The sequence below is a fragment of the Pleurodeles waltl genome, chromosome 11 (genome assembly GCF_031143425.1).
Source record: "Pleurodeles waltl isolate 20211129_DDA chromosome 11, aPleWal1.hap1.20221129, whole genome shotgun sequence".
NCBI classification, from domain to species: domain Eukaryota; kingdom Metazoa; phylum Chordata; class Amphibia; order Caudata; family Salamandridae; genus Pleurodeles; species Pleurodeles waltl.
Genome location: NC_090450.1, coordinates 178,265,682 through 178,284,404, shown reverse-complemented (window position 1 = coordinate 178,284,404; position 18,723 = coordinate 178,265,682). Strand labels below are relative to the sequence as shown.

The window sequence follows — 18,723 nt, the reverse complement described above, 5'->3', positions numbered from 1 at the left end:
ACACACACGTAAGGATGGGGCCCCATAGATCATGTGCTGCCTTAAAGGCATCTATTGGTGCCCGTCTGGCCCTGCGTCTTGTTTTGCTTCACTACTTACTGGGATGAAACACACACACACACACACACACACACACACACTGAAAAAGAATCTCTGGTATGCAACTCAGTCTAGGAAATACATTTATTAAATCACTCTGCGAAGTTTGTAAAGGAAGGTCTTTAAAACCGAAAGTGCACGTTTAAAATGTGCGCAATAATAAAATGAAAACATGTACAAAATAAATCTTCAATCTATAACCAGCTAATATATATGCAAAGACACAATATATATATATATATATATACACACATACATATATATATATATATATATATATACACACACACACAATGCAGATAATAGGAAGTAAATATTAATCAGCATGAGGCACAGTTTCTTAATCTTTCTCCCGCCAGCACAAAGTTGTTGACCCCAGATTGACTGTGAAGAGAAAGAGATCTACCCTCATGTGAATTATGACAGGCATTGGCGTCCGACCCTGCCAGAGGTCTCTGAATCACTTCACCGTCCATCTGGTTTACGGTCTCTTATATACCTTAAACAAGCCAGAGAGGAGATTTCTAGAATACGCCTCCCACTCTGCAAGTTGTTAAAAAATGCTGGCTACTTCGGGTCAGTTTGGAAAGGAACATGTTGCAACTGGCCAGGTTCCCAAAGTGCTCTTCCCAAAGACGAACCGCTCCCTGCCGTACCATAAACATCATCCTAACACATTCTTATCAGTCTACCTCCCCCATGTTATGCCTTATCCCTTGATGAGAAAGGACACGCTGACACGTAGAGTGAAAATACATTGCATAACATATTGTGTACAGAAAAATACTTGCAGTTTTAATGTGCCGATGAAGCTAAAGCTAAGCTAAATACAAAATGGAGTCTGTAGCTGGTGACCACTAATGTGACGGTGGACAGCTAAGGTAAGTGCAACGTGGAGGCAGTGGTCAAAAACACAAATGTCATTACACTCCACCCTTTGACCAATGACTTGCATACCCTATAGGCCTAAAATCAACCTTTTTTTTGGTTTAAACTTTGCAAGAAAATAGGGCATTGTAGGAAGTTGGCTCTGTATGTGCTATTTCAAAGTAAGGAATAGCATGCACAGAGTCCAAGGGTTCCCCTTAGAGGTAAAATAGTGGTAAAAAGAGATAATACTAATGCTCTATTTTGTGGTAGTGTGGTCGAGCAGTAGGCTTATCCAAGGAGTAGTGTTAAGCATTTGTTGTACATACACATAGACAATAAATGAGGTACACACACTCAGAGACAAATCCAGCCAATAGGTTTTGTTATAGAAAAATATCTTTTCTTAGTTTATTTTAAGAACCACAGGTTCAAATTTAACATGTAATATCTTGTTTGAAAGGTATTGCAGGTAAGTACATTAGGAACTTTGAATCATTTCAATTGCATGTATACTTTTCAAGTTATTCACAAATAGCTACTTTAAAAGTGGACACAGTGCAATTTTCACAGTTCCTGGGGGAGGTAAGTTTTTGTTAGTTTTACCAGGTAAGTAAGACACTTACAGGGTTCAGTTCTTGGTCCAAGGTAGCCCACCGTTGGGGGTTCAGAGCAACCCCAAAGTTACCACACCAGCAGCTCAGGGCCGGTCAGGTGCAGAGTTCAAAGTGGTGCCCAAAACGCATAGGCTTCAATGGAGAGAAGGGGGTGCCCCGGTTCCGGTCTGCTTGCAGGTAAGTACCCGCGTCTTCGGAGGGCAGACCAGGGGGGTTTTGTAGGGCACCGGGGGGGACACAAGCCCACACAGAAATTTCACCCTCAGCGGCGCGGGGGCGGCCGGGTGCAGTGTTAGAACAAGCGTCGGGTTCGCAATGGAAGTCAATGAGAGATCAAGGGATCTCTTCAGCGCTGCAGGCAGGCAAGGGGGGGCTTCCTCGGGGAAACCTCCACTTGGGCAAGGGAGAGGGACTCCTGGGGGTCACTTCTGCAGTGAAAGTCCGGTCCTTCAGGTCCTGGGGGCTGCGGGTGCAGGGTCTTTTCCAGGCGTCGGGACTTAGGTTTCAGAGAGTCGCGGTCAGGGGAAGCCTCGGGATTCCCTCTGCAGGCGGCGCTGTGGGGGCTCAGGGGGGACAGGTTTTGGTACTCACAGTCGTAGAGTAGTCCGGGGGTCCTCCCTGAGGTGTTGGTTCTCCACCAGCCGAGTCGGGGTCGCCGGGTGCAGTGTTGCAAGTCTCACGCTTCTTGCGGGGAGATTGCAGGGTTCTTTAAAGCTGCTCCTTTGGATAAAGTTGCAGTCTTTTTGGAGCAGGTCCGCTGTCCTCGGGAGTTTCTTGTCGTCGTCGAAGCAGGGCAGTCCTCAGAGGATTCAGAGGTCGCTGGTCCCTTTGGAAGGCGTTGCTGGAGCAGAGTTCTTTGGAAGGCAGGAGACAGGCCGGTGAGTTTCTGGAGCCAAGGCAGTTGTTGTCTTCTGGTCTTCCTCTGCAGGGGTTTTCAGCTAGGCAGTCCTTCTTCTTGTTGTTGCAGGAATCTAATTTTCTAGGGTTCAGGGTAGCCCTTAAATACTAAATTTAAGGGCGTGTTTAGGTCTGGGGGGTTAGTAGCCAATGGCTACTAGCCCTGAGGGTGGGTACACCCTCTTTGTGCCTCCTCCCAAGGGGAGGGGGTCACAATCCTAACCCTATTGGGGGAATCCTCCATCTGCAAGATGGAGGATTTCTAAAAGTTAGAGTCACCTCAGCTCAGGACACCTTAGGGGCTGTCCTGACTGGCCAGTGACTCCTCCTTGTTATTCTCATTATTTTCTCCGGCCTTGCCGCCAAAAGTGGGGGCCGGGGCCGGAGGGGGCGGGCAACTCCACTAGCTGGAGTGTCCTGCGGTGCTGTGACAAAGGGGTGAGCCTTTGAGGCTCACCGCCAGGTGTTACAGCTCCTGCCTGGGGGAGGTGTTAGCATCTCCACCCAGTGCAGGCTTTGTTACTGGCCTCAGAGTGACAAAGGCACTCTCCCCATGGGGCCAGCAACATGTCTCTAGTGTGGCAGGCTGCTGTAACTAGTCAGCCTACACAGACAGTCGGTTAAGTTTCAGGGGGCACCTCTAAGGTGCCCTCTGGGGTGTATTTTGCAATAAAATGTACACTGGCATCAGTGTGCATTTATTGTGCTGAGAAGTTTGATACCAAACTTCCCAGTTTTCAGTGTAGCCATTATGGTGCTGTGGAGTTCGTGTTTGACAAACTCCCAGACCATATACTCTTATGGCTACCCTGCACTTACAATGTCTAAGGTTTTGTTTAGACACTGTAGGGGTACCATGCTCATGCACTGGTACCCTCACCTATGGTATAGTGCACCCTGTCTTAGGGCTGTAAGGCCTGCTAGAGGGGTGACTGACCTATACTTGCATAGGCAGTGAGAGGCTGGCATGGCACCCTGAGGGGAGTGCCATGTCGACTTACTCGTTTTGTCCTCACTAGCACACACAAGCTGGCAAGCAGTGTGTCTGTGCTGAGTGAGAGGTCTCCAGGGTGGCATAAGACATGCTGCAGCCCTTAGAGACCTTCCTTGGCATCAGGGCCCTTGGTACTAGAAGTACCAGTTACAAGGGACTTATCTGGATGCCAGGGTCTGCCAATTGTGGATACAAAAGTACAGGTTAGGGAAAGAACACTGGTGCTGGGGCCTGGTTAGCAGGCCTCAGCACACTTTCAATTGTAAACATAGCATCAGCAAAGGCAAAAAGTCAGGGGGCAACCATGCCAAGGAGGCATTTCCTTACACAACCCCCCCCCAAACGAAAGAGGATGAGACTAACCTTTCCCAAGAGAGTCTTCATTTTCTAAGTGGAAGAACCTGGAAAGGCCATCTGCATTGGCATGGGCAGTCCCAGGTCTGTGTTCCACTATAAAGTCCATTCCCTGTAGGGAGATGGACCACCTCAACAGTTTTGGATTTTCACCTTTCGTTTGCATCAGCCATTTGAGAGGTCTGTGGTCAGTTTGAACTAGGAAGTGAGTCCCAAAGAGGTATGGTCTCAGCTTCTTCAGGGACCAAACCACAGCAAGGGCCTCCCTCTCAATGGCACTCCAACGCTGCTCCCTGGGGAGTAACCTCCTGCTAATGAAAGCAACAGGCTGGTCAAGGCCATCATCATTTGTTTGGGACAAAACTGCCCCTATCCCATGTTCAGAGGCATCTGTCTGCACAATGAACTGCTTAGAATAATCTGGAGCTTTTAGAACTGGTGCTGAGCACATTGCTTGTTTCAGGGTGTCAAAGGCCTGTTGGCATTCTACAGTCCAGTTCACTTTCTTGGGCATTTTCTTGGAGGTGAGTTCAGTGAGGGCTGTCACAATAGATCCATATCCCTTCACAAACCTCCTGTAATACCCAGTCAAGCCAAGGAATGCCCTGACTTGAGTCTGGGTTTTTGGAGCTACCCAGTCCAGAATAGTCTGGATCTTGGGTTGGAGTGGCTGAACTTGGCCTCCACCTACAAGGTGGCCCAAGTAAACCACAGTTCCCTGCCCTATCTGGCATTTGGATGCCTTGATAGAGAGGCCTGCAGATTGCAGAGCCTTCAAAACCTTCTTCAGGTGGACCAGGTGATCCTGCCAGGTGGAGCTAAAGACAGCAATATCATCAAGATAAGCTGTGCTAAAGGACTCCAAACCAGCAAGGACTTGATTCACCAACCTTTGGAAGGTGGCAGGGGCATTCTTTAAACCAAAGGGCATAACAGTAAACTGATAATGCCCATCAGGTGTGGAGAATGCGGTTTTCTCTTTTGCTCCAGGTGCCATTTTTATTTGCCAGTACCCTGCTGTTAAGTCAAAGGTACTTAAGAATTTGGCAGCACCTAATTTGTCTATGAGCTCATCAGCTCTAGGAATTGGATGGGCGTCTGTCTTGGTGACAGAGTTGAGCCCTCTGTAGTCCACACAAAACCTCATCTCTTTCTTTCCATCTTTGGTGTGAGGTTTGGGGACTAAGACCACTGGGCTAGCCCAGGGGCTGTCAGAGCGCTCAATTACTCCCAATTCCAGCATCTTGTGGACTTCCACCTTGATGCTTTCCTTAACATGGTCAGACTGTCTAAAGATTTTGTTTTTGACAGGCATGCTGTCTCCTGTGACCACATCATGGGTACACAGGTGTGTCTGACCAGGGGTTAGGGAGAAGAGTTCAGGAAACTGTTGTAGGACTCTCCTACAATCAGCTTGCTGTTGGCCAGAGAGGGTGTCTGAGTAGATCACTCCATCTACTGAGCCATCTTTTGGGTCTGATGACAGAAGATCATGGAGAGGTTCACTCTCTGCCTCCTGATCCTCATCTGTTACCATCAACAGATTTACATCAGCCCTGTCATGGAAGAGCTTAAGGCGGTTCACATGGATCACCCTCTTGGGGCTCCTGCTTGTGCCCAGGTCCACCAGGTAGGTGACCTGACTCTTCCTTTCTAGCACTGGGTAAGGGCCACTCCATTTGTCCTGAAGTGCCCTGGGAGCCACAGGCTCCAGAACCCAGACTTTCTGCCCTGGTTGGAACTCAACCATTGCAGCCTTTTGGTCATACCAAAACTTCTGGAGCTGTTGGCTGGCCTCAAGGTTTTTGCTTGCCTTTTCCATGTACTCTGCCATTCTAGAGCGAAGGCCAAGTACATAGTCCACTATGTCTTGTTTAGGCTCATGAAGAGGTCTCTCCCAGCCTTCTTTAACAAGAGCAAGTGGTCCTCTTACAGGGTGACCAAACAGAAGTTCAAAGGGTGAGAATCCTACTCCCTTCTGTGGCACCTCTCTGTAAGCGAAAAGCAGACATGGCAAGAGGACATCCCATCTCCTTTTGAGCTTTTCTGGGAGCCCCATGATCATGCCTTTTAATGTCTTGTTGAATCTCTCAACTAAGCCATTAGTTTGTGGATGGTATGGTGTAGTGAATTTGTAAGTCACCCCACACTCATTCCACATGTGTTTTAGGAATGCTGACATGAAGTTGGTACCTCTGTCAGACACCACCTCCTTAGGGAAACCCACTCTGGTAAAGATACCAATGAGGGCCTTGGCTACTGCAGGGGCAGTAGTTGACCTAAGGGGAATAGCTTCAGGATACCTAGTAGCATGATCCACTACTACTAGGATATACATATTTCCTGAGGCTGTGGGAGGTTCTAGTGGACCAACTATGTCCACACCCACTCTTTCAAAGGGGACCCCCACCACTGGAAGTGGAATGAGGGGGGCCTTTGGATGCCCACCTGTCTTACCACTGGCTTGACAGGTGGGGCAGGAGAGGCAAAACTCCTTAACCTTGTGGGACATATTGGGCCAGTAGAAGTGGTTGACTAACCTCTCCCAAGTCTTGGTTTGTCCCAAATGCCCAGCAAGGGGAATATCATGGGCTAAGGTCAGAATAAACTCTCTGAACGACTGAGGCACTACCACTCTCCTAGTGGCACCAGGTTTGGGGTCTCTGGCCTCAGTGTACAGGAGTCCATCTTCCCAATAGACCCTATGTGTTCCATTTTTCTTGCCCTGGGACTCTTCAGCAGCTTGCTGCCTAAGGCCTTCAAGAGAGGGACAGGTTTCTTGTCCCTTACACAGCTCCTCCCTTGAGGGTCCCCCTGGGCCTAAGAGCTCAACCTGATAAGGTTCAAGCTCCAAAGGCTCAGTTCCCTCAGAGGGCAGAACTTCTTCCTGAGAAGAGAGGTTCTCTTTTTCTGACTGTGTTGCAGTTGGTTTCCCAACTGACCTTCCTTTTCTCTTGGTAGGCTGGGCCTTTCTTCCAGACTCCAGCTCTACTTTTTCACCCTGTGCCTTGCATTGTGCTCTTGTTTTCACACACACCAGTTCAGGGATACCCAGCATGGCTGCATGGGTTTTTAGTTCTACCTCAGCCCATGCTGAGGACTCCAGGTCATTTCCAAGCAGACAGTCTAATGGGATGTTTGAGGAGACCACCACCTGTTTCAGGCCATTGACCCCTCCCCATTCTAAAGTTACCATTGCCATGGGATGTGCTTTAGTCTGATTGTCAGCGTTGGTGACTGTATAGGTTTTTCCAGTCAGGTATTGGCCAGGGGAAACCAGTTTCTCTGTCACCATGGTGACACTGGCACCTGTATCCCTCAGGCCCTCTACACTTGTCCCATTAATAAAGAGCTGCTGCCTGTATTTTTGCATGTTAGGCGGTCAGGCAGCTAGTGTGGCTAAATCCACCCCACCCTCAGAGACTAGAGTAGCTTCAGTGTGGACCCTGATTTGCTCTGGGCACACTGTTGATCCCACTTGGAGACTAGCCATTCCAGTGTTACCTGGATTGGAGTTTGGAGTGGAACTTTTCTTGGGACAGGCCTTGTCTCCAGTTTGGTGTCCAGACTGACTACAGTTTCGACACCAGGCCTTTTTGGGATCAAAGTTTTTACCCTTGTACCCAGGATTGTTTTGTGAAGAGGCTCTGGGCCCACCCCCCTGTGCAGGTTTTTGGGGGCCTGTAGAAGACTCTTTACTATTTTTATTTTTGGCTGTCTCACCACCTTTCGCCTGGGGAGGTTTTGTGACCCCTTTCTTTTGGTCACCCCCTGTGGAAGTTTTGGACACCCTAGTCTTGACCCAATGGTCCGCCTTCTTTCCCAATTCTTGGGGAGAAATTGGTCCTAGGTCTACCAGATGCTGATGCAGTTTATCATTGAAACAATTACTTAACAGGTGTTATTTTACAAATAAATTGTACAGCCCATCATAATTACTTACACCACTGCCTTGAATCCAACCATCTAGTGTTTTTACTGAGTAGTCTACAAAGTCAACCCAGGTCTGGCTCGAGGATTTTTGAGCCCCCCTGAATCTAATCCTATACTCCTCAGTGGAGAATCCAAAGCCCTCAATCAGGGTACCCTTCATGAGGTCATAAGATTCTGCATCTTTTCCAGAGAGTGTGAGGAGTCTATCCCTACACTTTCCTGTGAACATTTCCCAAAGGAGAGCACCCCAGTGAGATCTGTTCACTTTTCTGGTTACACAAGCCCTCTCAAAAGCTGTGAACCATTTGGTGATGTCATCACCATCTTCATATTTAGTTACAATCCCTTTAGGGATTTTCAACATGTCAGGAGAATCTCTGACCCTATTTATGTTGCTGCCACCATTGATGGGTCCTAGGCCCATCTCTTGTCTTTCCCTTTCTATGGCTAGGATCGGTCTTTCCAAAGCCAATCTTTTGGCCATCCTGGCTAACTGGATGTCCTCTTCACTGGAGTTATCCTCAGTGATTTCAGAGTTGTTGGTCCCTCCTGTGAGGGAACCTGCATCTCTGACTATTATTTGTGGAGTCAGGGCTTGAGAAGCCCTGTTCTCCCTAAGTAGGACTGGAGGGGGGGAATTTCCCTCCAAGTCACTATCTTCATTCTCTGTGTTGCCATCCTCAGAGGGGTTGGCTTTTTCAAACTCTGCCAAAAGCTCCTGGAGCTGTACTTTGGTAGGTTTGGAGCCCATTGTTATTTTCTTTAGTTTACAGAGTGACCTTAGCTCTCTCATCTGTAGATGGAGGTAAGGTGTGGTGTCGAGTTCCACCACATTCACATCTGTGCTAGACATTATGCTTCTAAAAGTTGGAATACTTTTTAAGAAACTAAAACTGGTTCTAGAATCTAATTCAAACTTTTAACAAACTTTTAAACTCTAAAAGAAATGCTAACAGGGACTAACACAAGGCCCTAGCAGGACTTTAAAGAATTTAGAAAACTTTTCAAATTGCAAAAATCAATTTCTAATGACAATTTTGGAATTTGTCGTGTGATCAGGTATTGGCTGAGTAGTCCAGCAAATGCAAAGTCTTGTACCCCACCGCTGATCCACCAATGTAGGAAGTTGGCTCTGTATGTGCTATTTCAAAGTAAGGAATAGCATGCACAGAGTCCAAGGGTTCCCCTTAGAGGTAAAATAGTGGTAAAAATAGATAATACTAATGCTCTATTTTGTGGCAGTGTGGTCGAGCAGTAGGCTTATCCAAGGAGTAGTGTTAAGCATTTGTTGTACATACACATAGACAATAAATGAGGTACACACACTCAGAGACAAATCCAGCCAATAGGTTTTGTTATAGAAAAATATCTTTTCTTAGTTTATTTTAAGAACCACAGGTTCAAATTTAACATGTAATATCTTGTTTGAAAGGTATTGCAGGTAAGTACATTAGGAACTTTGAATCATTTCAATTGCATGTATACTTTTCAAGTTATTCACAAATAGCTACTTTAAAAGTGGACACAGTGCAATTTTCACAGTTCCTGGGGGAGGTAAGTTTTTGTTAGTTTTACCAGGCAAGTAAGACACTTACAGGGTTCAGTTCTTGGTCCAAGGTAGCCCACCGTTGGGGGTTCAGAGCAACCCCAAAGTTACCACACCAGCAGCTCAGGGCCGGTCAGGTGCAGAGTTCAAAGTGGTGCCCAAAACGCATAGGCTTCAATGGAGAGAAGGGGGTGCCCCGGTTCCGGTCTGCTTGCAGGTAAGTACCCGCGTCTTCGGAGGGCAGACCAGGGGGGTTTTGTAGGGCACCGGGGGGGACACAAGCCCACACAGAAATTTCACCCTCAGCGGCGCGGGGGCGGCCGGGTGCAGTGTTAGAACAAGCGTCGGGTTCGCAATGGAAGTCAATGAGAGATCAAGGGATCTCTTCAGCGCTGCAGGCAGGCAAGGGGGGGCTTCCTCGGGGAAACCTCCACTTGGGCAAGGGAGAGGGACTCCTGGGGGTCACTTCTGCAGTGAAAGTCCGGTCCTTCAGGTCCTGGGGGCTGCGGGTGCAGGGTCTTTTCCAGGCGTCGGGACTTAGGTTTCAGAGAGTCGCGGTCAGGGGAAGCCTCGGGATTCCCTCTGCAGGCGGCGCTGTGGGGGCTCAGGGGGGACAGGTTTTGGTACTCACAGTCGTAGAGTAGTCCGGGGGTCCTCCCTGAGGTGTTGGTTCTCCACCAGCCGAGTCGGGGTCGCCGGGTGCAGTGTTGCAAGTCTCACGCTTCTTGCGGGGAGATTGCAGGGTTCTTTAAAGCTGCTCCTTTGGATAAAGTTGCAGTCTTTTTGGAGCAGGTCCGCTGTCCTCGGGAGTTTCTTGTCGTCGTCGAAGCAGGGCAGTCCTCAGAGGATTCAGAGGTCGCTGGTCCCTTTGGAAGGCGTTGCTGGAGCAGAGTTCTTTGGAAGGCAGGAGACAGGCCGGTGAGTTTCTGGAGCCAAGGCAGTTGTTGTCTTCTGGTCTTCCTCTGCAGGGGTTTTCAGCTAGGCAGTCCTTCTTCTTGTTGTTGCAGGAATCTAATTTTCTAGGGTTCAGGGTAGCCCTTAAATACTAAATTTAAGGGCGTGTTTAGGTCTGGGGGGTTAGTAGCCAATGGCTACTAGCCCTGAGGGTGGGTACACCCTCTTTGTGCCTCCTCCCAAGGGGAGGGGGTCACAATCCTAACCCTATTGGGGGAATCCTCCATCTGCAAGATGGAGGATTTCTAAAAGTTAGAGTCACCTCAGCTCAGGACACCTTAGGGGCTGTCCTGACTGGCCAGTGACTCCTCCTTGTTATTCTCATTATTTTCTCCGGCCTTGCCGCCAAAAGTGGGGGCCGGGGCCGGAGGGGGCGGGCAACTCCACTAGCTGGAGTGTCCTGCGGTGCTGTGACAAAGGGGTGAGCCTTTGAGGCTCACCGCCAGGTGTTACAGCTCCTGCCTGGGGGAGGTGTTAGCATCTCCACCCAGTGCAGGCTTTGTTACTGGCCTCAGAGTGACAAAGGCACTCTCCCCATGGGGCCAGCAACATGTCTCTAGTGTGGCAGGCTGCTGTAACTAGTCAGCCTACACAGACAGTCGGTTAAGTTTCAGGGGGCACCTCTAAGGTGCCCTCTGGGGTGTATTTTGCAATAAAATGTACACTGGCATCAGTGTGCATTTATTGTGCTGAGAAGTTTGATACCAAACTTCCCAGTTTTCAGTGTAGCCATTATGGTGCTGTGGAGTTCGTGTTTGACAAACTCCCAGACCATATACTCTTATGGCTACCCTGCACTTACAATGTCTAAGGTTTTGTTTAGACACTGTAGGGGTACCATGCTCATGCACTGGTACCCTCACCTATGGTATAGTGCACCCTGTCTTAGGGCTGTAAGGCCTGCTAGAGGGGTGACTGACCTATACTTGCATAGGCAGTGAGAGGCTGGCATGGCACCCTGAGGGGAGTGCCATGTCGACTTACTCGTTTTGTCCTCACTAGCACACACAAGCTGGCAAGCAGTGTGTCTGTGCTGAGTGAGAGGTCTCCAGGGTGGCATAAGACATGCTGCAGCCCTTAGAGACCTTCCTTGGCATCAGGGCCCTTGGTACTAGAAGTACCAGTTACAAGGGACTTATCTGGATGCCAGGGACTGCCAATTGTGGATACAAAAGTACAGGTTAGGGAAAGAACACTGGTGCTGGGGCCTGGTTAGCAGGCCTCAGCACACTTTCAATTGTAAACATAGCATCAGCAAAGGCAAAAAGTCAGGGGGCAACCATGCCAAGGAGGCATTTCCTTACAGGCATGCATTGTACACAGCAACATAATGAAATGATAAGAGCGATCACCACAGGAATTCCACCCAAGACCGTGCGCAGTTGCTCAAAATCATGTAACCACAGAAACAACCAGTCCCACCATCCTTGATCCACATCCTATTTCTCTCCTTTCATTAGTGTATGTAATGTGTCAATGTGAGCCTGGATAGATTTACTGAAAGTATTTCGCATTGTGCTTGATGTGTTCTCACTACCAGGGCAGCGCCCATGACCACCTTTATTTTTATTTTTATGATAGTCATTGTTGCCCTAGCTTCGGTTGAGGGAAACAAATTAGGATTGTAGATTGGTAGCATATTGGGACATTTTCTGGTTGCCTGTCCCCCTTTCCGCTCTAATTTTAAGATTTATTATGGTATGTACTTTATCTTTGGAATATTTTTAGATTGTAGGCCATTTTGTTTTTCTTTTATTAGGTATGACATACATATAACAACCCGAGAAATTACCACTAATGACTTCAGCCGTAAAAATATTACCTGTGTTGCATGTCAAGAAGCAACCTATCGATATTATGGTTGACTTAGTACTGGTTGGGGTAGGTGCATTAGGTTGGTAATATCCAGGGAGTTTTTTTAGACATGTCTCCCCGGACTAGTTTCGGTGTTACTATGTCATGCAGTTTAAGCTTTGCACTTTCTAGACTGCAGGTCATTTTCTACTTATCTCTTTTTGCATGATTTGCACATAATTATTCTGGAAATTATCACTACTGTTTCTAGTACTACTAAAGCTGGTATGTTTTGATTTGAGCGTCTTGTGAAGATGTAACTGAATGAATTAGCTGATAAAGAAATTGTATTTTTTACTGGTGTAGGAAGCTGGTTCAATATATACGCTATATCAAAATGAGATATGGGGGTTATTACAACTTTGGAGGAGGTGTTAATCCGTCCCAAAAGTGACGGTAAAGTGACAGATATACCACCAGCCAAATTACGAGTCCATTATATCCTATGGAACTCGTAATACGGCTGGTGGTATATCCGTCACTTTACCGTCACTTTTGGTACGGATTAACACCTCCTTCAAAGTTGTAATAACCCCCATAGTGTGCACAGAGTCTAGGGGTTCCCCAACAGGCTTGACAGAGGCAATAATAGATAATACTAATCCTCTATTTGTGGTAGAGCAGTCAGGCTTATCAAAGGGCGGTGAAAAGCATTTGTTATACATACCCAAGCAATAAATGAAAACACACACTCAATGGCTTAACTCCAGACCAATAGGTTATGTAGAAAAATATTCTTTTGTTAATTTATTTCTAGAACCACAAGATTCATTTAGCAGGTAAGTACATTAAATGAAAGGTACCTTGCATAGTAATACTTAGAACTTTGAATGGAATCAACAATGTACACAATTTTCTCTAAAATGGCAAAAAGCTATTTTAAAAGTGGACACAGTACAATTTTCAACAGTTCCTGGGGGAGGTAAGTAAAGTACGGTTTCAGAGGTAAGTATCAAACTTACGGGTTCAGTCTCCTGGGCGCAGGTAGCCCACTGTTGGGGGTTCAAGATAACCCCAAACACCCAGCACCAGCAACACAGGGCCGATCAGCTGCTGAGGTCAAACCGGACCCAATGTAACATGGGCGGCTATGGAGACAGGGGGTACTCCGGTTGCGGTCTGCTTGCAGGTAAGTAAGTACCCACGTTGTCGGAGGGCAAACCAGTGGGGTTTGAAGGAGCACTGGGGGGACACCCAGTAGGCACAGAAACCACACCCTCAGCGGCACAGGGGCAGCTGGGTGCAGTGTGTGAACAGAGCGTTGGGTTCTCAACAGAACTCTACGGAGGGATCAGGGGGTCACTTAGGTGCTGCAGGCAGGGCACAGGGGGGGCTTCTCGGCAAGCCACCGACTGGGCAAGAGTGAGGACCGCCTGCTGGTCATTGCTGCACTGGTGGTAGGTTTCTCTCAGGCCTGGGGGCTGCGGGTGCAGTACTTCTCCAGGTGACAGATATCTTCGTCCGGGCAGTCGTGGTCAGCAGGGTCCTTGGGATTCCCTCTGCAGGCGTCGTCGTTGGGGGTCTGGAGAGGTCGGCCCTGGGTGGACACAAAGTCGGAATCGCCTGGGGATCCTCTCTGGAAAGTTGGTTCCTCTGGACACGGGCCAGGGGCGTCAGGTGCAGAGTAGTTTGGAATCACACTTCTTGAGTGAGGGAGGAGTCCCTTTAAAGATGGTTTATTCATCTTCTTTTTGGACAGGTCCGCTGTCCACAGGAGTTTTTTAGTCCTCGGTGAGGCATGCAGTCCCCTGGTGGCTTTTCAGGGACGCTGGTCCTGCATAATGCGTTGCTTCTTCTCTTGCAGCTTTTTGAAGCATGAGACGGGCAGGTAGGGCTGGGGACGAGTCAGTTGTCTCTTTTTCTTCTCTGTGGGGTTTTTCAACTCAGCAGTCCTTCTACCTTTCTTGAGGTCCTCAGGAATCTGAAGAGCTGGGTTCACTAAATTTAGGGGTGTGTTAGGGTCAGGCGGCAGTAGCCAATGGCTACTGTCCCTGAGGTGGCTACACCCTCATTCTGTCTACTCCCTCAGGGGAGGGGGCACATCCCTATCCCTATTGGTCCTAATACTCCAACGCAAGATGGAGGATTTCTCAAGGAGGGAGTCACTTCAGCTCTGGACACCTTAGGGGTAGTCCTGGCTGAGGGGGTGACTCCTACTTGTTTTTCTCATTATCCCTCTGGAATTGCTGCCAAAAAGAGGGGGCTCGTCCGCGGGGCGGGCATATCCACTGGCTGGAGTGCCCTGGGGTGCTGTAACACCAGGCTTGAGCCTTTGAGGCTCACCACCAGGTGTTACAGTTCCTGCAGGGGGAGGTGTTAAGCACCTCCACCCACGACAGGCTTTATTCTGATCACCGAGTGCACAAAGGCACTCACCTCTTGTGGTCAGTCTTACACTATCAGTTAGGCTAACATACAGGGGGCATCTCTAAGATGCCCTCTGTGTGCATTTTGCAATAAATCCCACACTGGCATCAGTGTGGGTTAATTGTGCTGAGAAGTTTGATACCAAATTTCCCAGTATTCAGTGTAGCCATTATGGAACTGTGGAGTTCGTTTTTAACAAACTCCCAGACCATATATTCAGCATGGCTACCCTGCACTCACAATGTCCAAGAATTGACTTAAACACTGTAGGGGCATAGTGATTATGCAGCTATGTCCTCACCTGTGGCATAGTGCACCTTGCCTTAGGGCTGTAAGGCCTGCTAGAGGGGTGACTTACCTATGCCACAGGCAGTGTTTGGTGGACATGGCACTCTGAGGGGAGTGCCATGTTGACTTTGTCTTTTCTCCCCACTAGCACACACAAGCTGCAATGCAGAGTGCATGTACTGAGTGAGGGGTCCCTGAGGGTGGCATAATACATGCTGCAGCCCTTAAGGACCTTCACTGGCCACAGGGCCCTTGGTACAAGGGGTACCTTTTACAAGGGACTTAACTGTGTGCCAGGGCTGTGCCAATTCTGGAAACAAAGGTACAGTTTTAGGGAAAGAACACTAGTACTGGGGCCTGGTTAGCAGCGTCCCAGCACACTTCCAATCAAAGCTGGCATCAACACTAGGCAAAACGTGGGGGGTGACCATGCCAACAGCGGCATTTTCCTACAACAGCCTATTGACAAAATTGATCTACTATTAGCTTGAGGTTATTTTTATGTATTTTGACGTGACGTTTTAAATGTAAATTGTTTTAATTGTTATGATGGGTTCGGCTGAATTAATAAAAGATTTCATTTGACATAACCTTTCATATGACTGCAAGGCAGAAGGCTAGCAACACCAAAATAATCATGTTAAGTTTCAGAATGTTGAAATGAAAATATTTGTCTTTTCAACAACTCAAATTAAGTTCATCGTCACCACTTGTCCACTGCAGGAATTCTGATAAAGATACCTTTAGACCCTTCCCAATCCGGATTCAGCAGCAACCACAGCACCAAAACTGCCCTAATTGCGGCCACCGACGACATCAAAACCATATTGGACAGCGGCGAAACCACGGTCCTCATCATCCTGGACCTCTGGGCCGCGTTCAAAACCGTCTGCCACCACACCCTACACTCACGCCTCAGCAATGCTGGAATCTGCGACAGAGCCCTGGACTGGGTCACCTCCTTTCTCACCGGCAGAACCCAGAGAGTCCGCCTCCCCCATTCAGCCCGGAGGCCACCGAAATCAACTGCGGCGTACCCCGGGGTTCGTCCCTCAGCCCGACCCTCTTCAACGTCTACATGGCCCCACTCGCTAACATCACCCGATCCCACAACCTCAACATCATCTCATACACCGATGACACCCAGCTGATCCTCTCCCTCGCCAAGGATGCCACCAAGACCTACCTCCATGAATGGATGAAGAGCAGCTGCCTCAAACTCAATTCTGACAAGACGGAAGTCCTTATCTTCGGCTCCACCCCCTCCGCATGGGATGACGCCTGGTGGCCTGCCACTCTCGGAACCGCTCCGACTCCCACCGACCACACACACAACCTAGGATTTATCTTGGACCCCCTCACTATCCATGACCCGGCAAGTCAACGCCATCTCCTCCTCCTGCTTAAACACCCTCCACATGCTCCGAAAGATCTATAAATGGATACCCAACTAAACCAGAAGAACAGCCACCCAAACCCTTGTAAGCAGCAAACTGGACTATGGCGTTGCCCTCTACGCAGGAACCACCGCCAGACTCCAGAAGTGGCTGCAACGCATCCAGAAAACGTCTGCATGCCTCATCCTGGACATCCCCCGCCGCTGCCACATCACAGACCACCTGAAAAACCTGCACTGGCTCCCAGTCAACTAGAGAATCACCTTCAAACTCCTCACCCACACTCAAAGAATTGCACAACACCGGACCAGAATACCTCAACAAATGACTCTACTTCTACACCCCGACCCGGCATCTCCACCTTCTCCCCCTCCCCTCGTCAGCGCCTTGAGACCCTCACGGGTGAGTAGTGCGCTTTACAAATCCCTGATTGACTGACTGATCAGCTGGATAAAAAGAGGCCCATAACATAAGTCCGCATTTCTTGAATTACCAAAGTAGGTCACACTGAACTACACTAGAAAAAAGCAACTTATAGGACCAGGCCAACAGCACTGCTTGACGACAAAATACTATGAGGCAAAACAATTGCATGTGCAGTTTGGTTCACAGACCACTACAGATTCCGTAATCCCACCCCATAAAGGCTTTGTTGGCAAAAGACCATTTCATAACTGGGGTGTATCTTTCTGCTGAAAAAATCGTGCTGGTAACTATCCTGCAGCAAAATGTGCCCAAAGTGCAAAGATGGTGTCTAATGTGACATTTTAAACCAAGGCTGGTTAAAAAAAAAAAAAAACTCAAGGTTTAAGAAAGAATACAAGGTAGTTTTAATTAAAACACCATATTACTTGATAATACTTGTAAAGTATGGGCTTCCTAAAACTATAAGGGATTGATCTAAATCAATAAAGGGCGGGATTCCATCTGCTATATAAGACTAAAAGCAAACTTCAGTAATACTTTTTTTTTAGTTACATATCCTTCAAATAGAAATACATAACAGAAAAGAATGTGTGCTTGCCATAAATACATAGAGTGCCATAAGAACATAAAATTGATTTTGAAATAAAGTTGTGAAGCTCAAAAGACAATGTTTTAGTTAAAGACTGAGTGACGAATACCACTCTGAGCAGAGGACTGTACACAAAGTTGCAGGGACAGAACTAGGAACACATTAGGGGTTCCTTATGTTCAATAACATGTCGTGGAAGTCTTGTTATGGCTTTCCACCACTGCAAACATGGGGCCTCACAGATGATAAGCTTGTGCTGCTGGAATAAACATCCAACAGTTCATTTTTGGTTGCTTGCATTAAGGGCCTAATATTTTTCAGAGCAATAATCCGCTTTTGGTTTAAGATCATTAGCACCTTCTGTGAACCATATGTAGGCTGATCTCATACACCCTCATACCTCTCGTGTGGGCCGGAATGCAGTCTGTCAGCCTTCAACCTCCTCCCAATAAAAAAAACTGAATGCTCTCATTGATGAGGTTACTTGCTTGGCAAAGGCCTGCCGGGGTTGCCAGACACCAATAGCAGCTTTCTCGCTTCCTTATTTCCTCTTCAGTACACTTTTAGGTCAAATAAAATTTAACGAGGTGAATATTGTGCTGTATTGTTTACATATACATTAGAAAGTGTTATCCGTCCAGTGATGCTCCTTCCTGTGTTCTCGCTGAGACTGGGATGTGTGACACCACTTCTTGCGCAGTCACCATATATGAAAATTGTATCAGGCTAAATTACAACTTCTATTTCAGTACAACCACTCATTTGTTAACTGTTGCACTGTAAAATTGGCATTCCATTGTTGCACCCAAACTCGGTCATCATACGTTGCTTAGAAAAAAGTTTTCCCGTTTTTTGTAAAGCGCCGTGACACCCATGAATTGGGCTTTGCCAAGCATAACAAATGTAAAAAAAATACTCTTTCCAGAATCAGCAAAAACTTCCAATCGACTATTTTGGCTCTCCTTACCTCATGAACATCCAAGACATGGTGCATATGCGCAGTGGAGGGGCTTCCGCTGTACACCTTTGTGCCAAGTACCCACGTCCGAATCCAGATGAGAAGGCAGAGGGCAGCGGGAATTATCCTGCAGCTTTGAAATCACTGCACTCCCAATGTTTTCAGCAGCTCTTCTTGAGTGCATGTCACGTACTGTTTAGCAAGCATGGAAGAGAAACTGCAGTCTGATTGGAAGGTATTACAATCAATCAACGCTCGTCTACGACGGCTTGTCGCTTCCACCAATCCGTGTACGCCTACTTAAAAGCGCCCGAAACTGGACCAATAGAGAATGGCCAACGATAGTACCCGCGATCTGCATAAAAAACAACCAGAAAGAAAGCAAAAGACAGGGAATTTTCGAAAGAACAGAAGGAGATTCACTGTTTTGAAATTAGCCCCACCACTAACCCCGAGACGTGCTTTATCACCGCAGTAGTGGCTGCTGGTGAAGCTCACATGCTGTATTCGAGGGGTTTCCGTATTACTTACGACGTCGTTCCATAGAAGTGAGGGGCGCACGTTATGTGGATGCGAGTCAGAC

The 18,723-nt window shown here is 47.8% G+C and overlaps 1 protein-coding gene across 1 annotated transcript in view; it reads right to left on the bottom strand.

The window, feature by feature from the left end:
• Positions 1 to 18,334, bottom strand: part of HLTF (helicase like transcription factor) — a 324,731-nt gene extending 306,397 nt beyond the window's left edge. The window contains exon 1 of the mRNA XM_069213390.1: positions 18,150 to 18,334. Within this exon, the coding sequence (XP_069069491.1) occupies positions 18,150 to 18,169 (20 nt within the window). The 5' untranslated portion in view covers positions 18,170 to 18,334. The remainder of the gene's footprint in view (positions 1 to 18,149) is intronic.
• Positions 18,335 to 18,723: the final 389 nt, after the last annotated feature.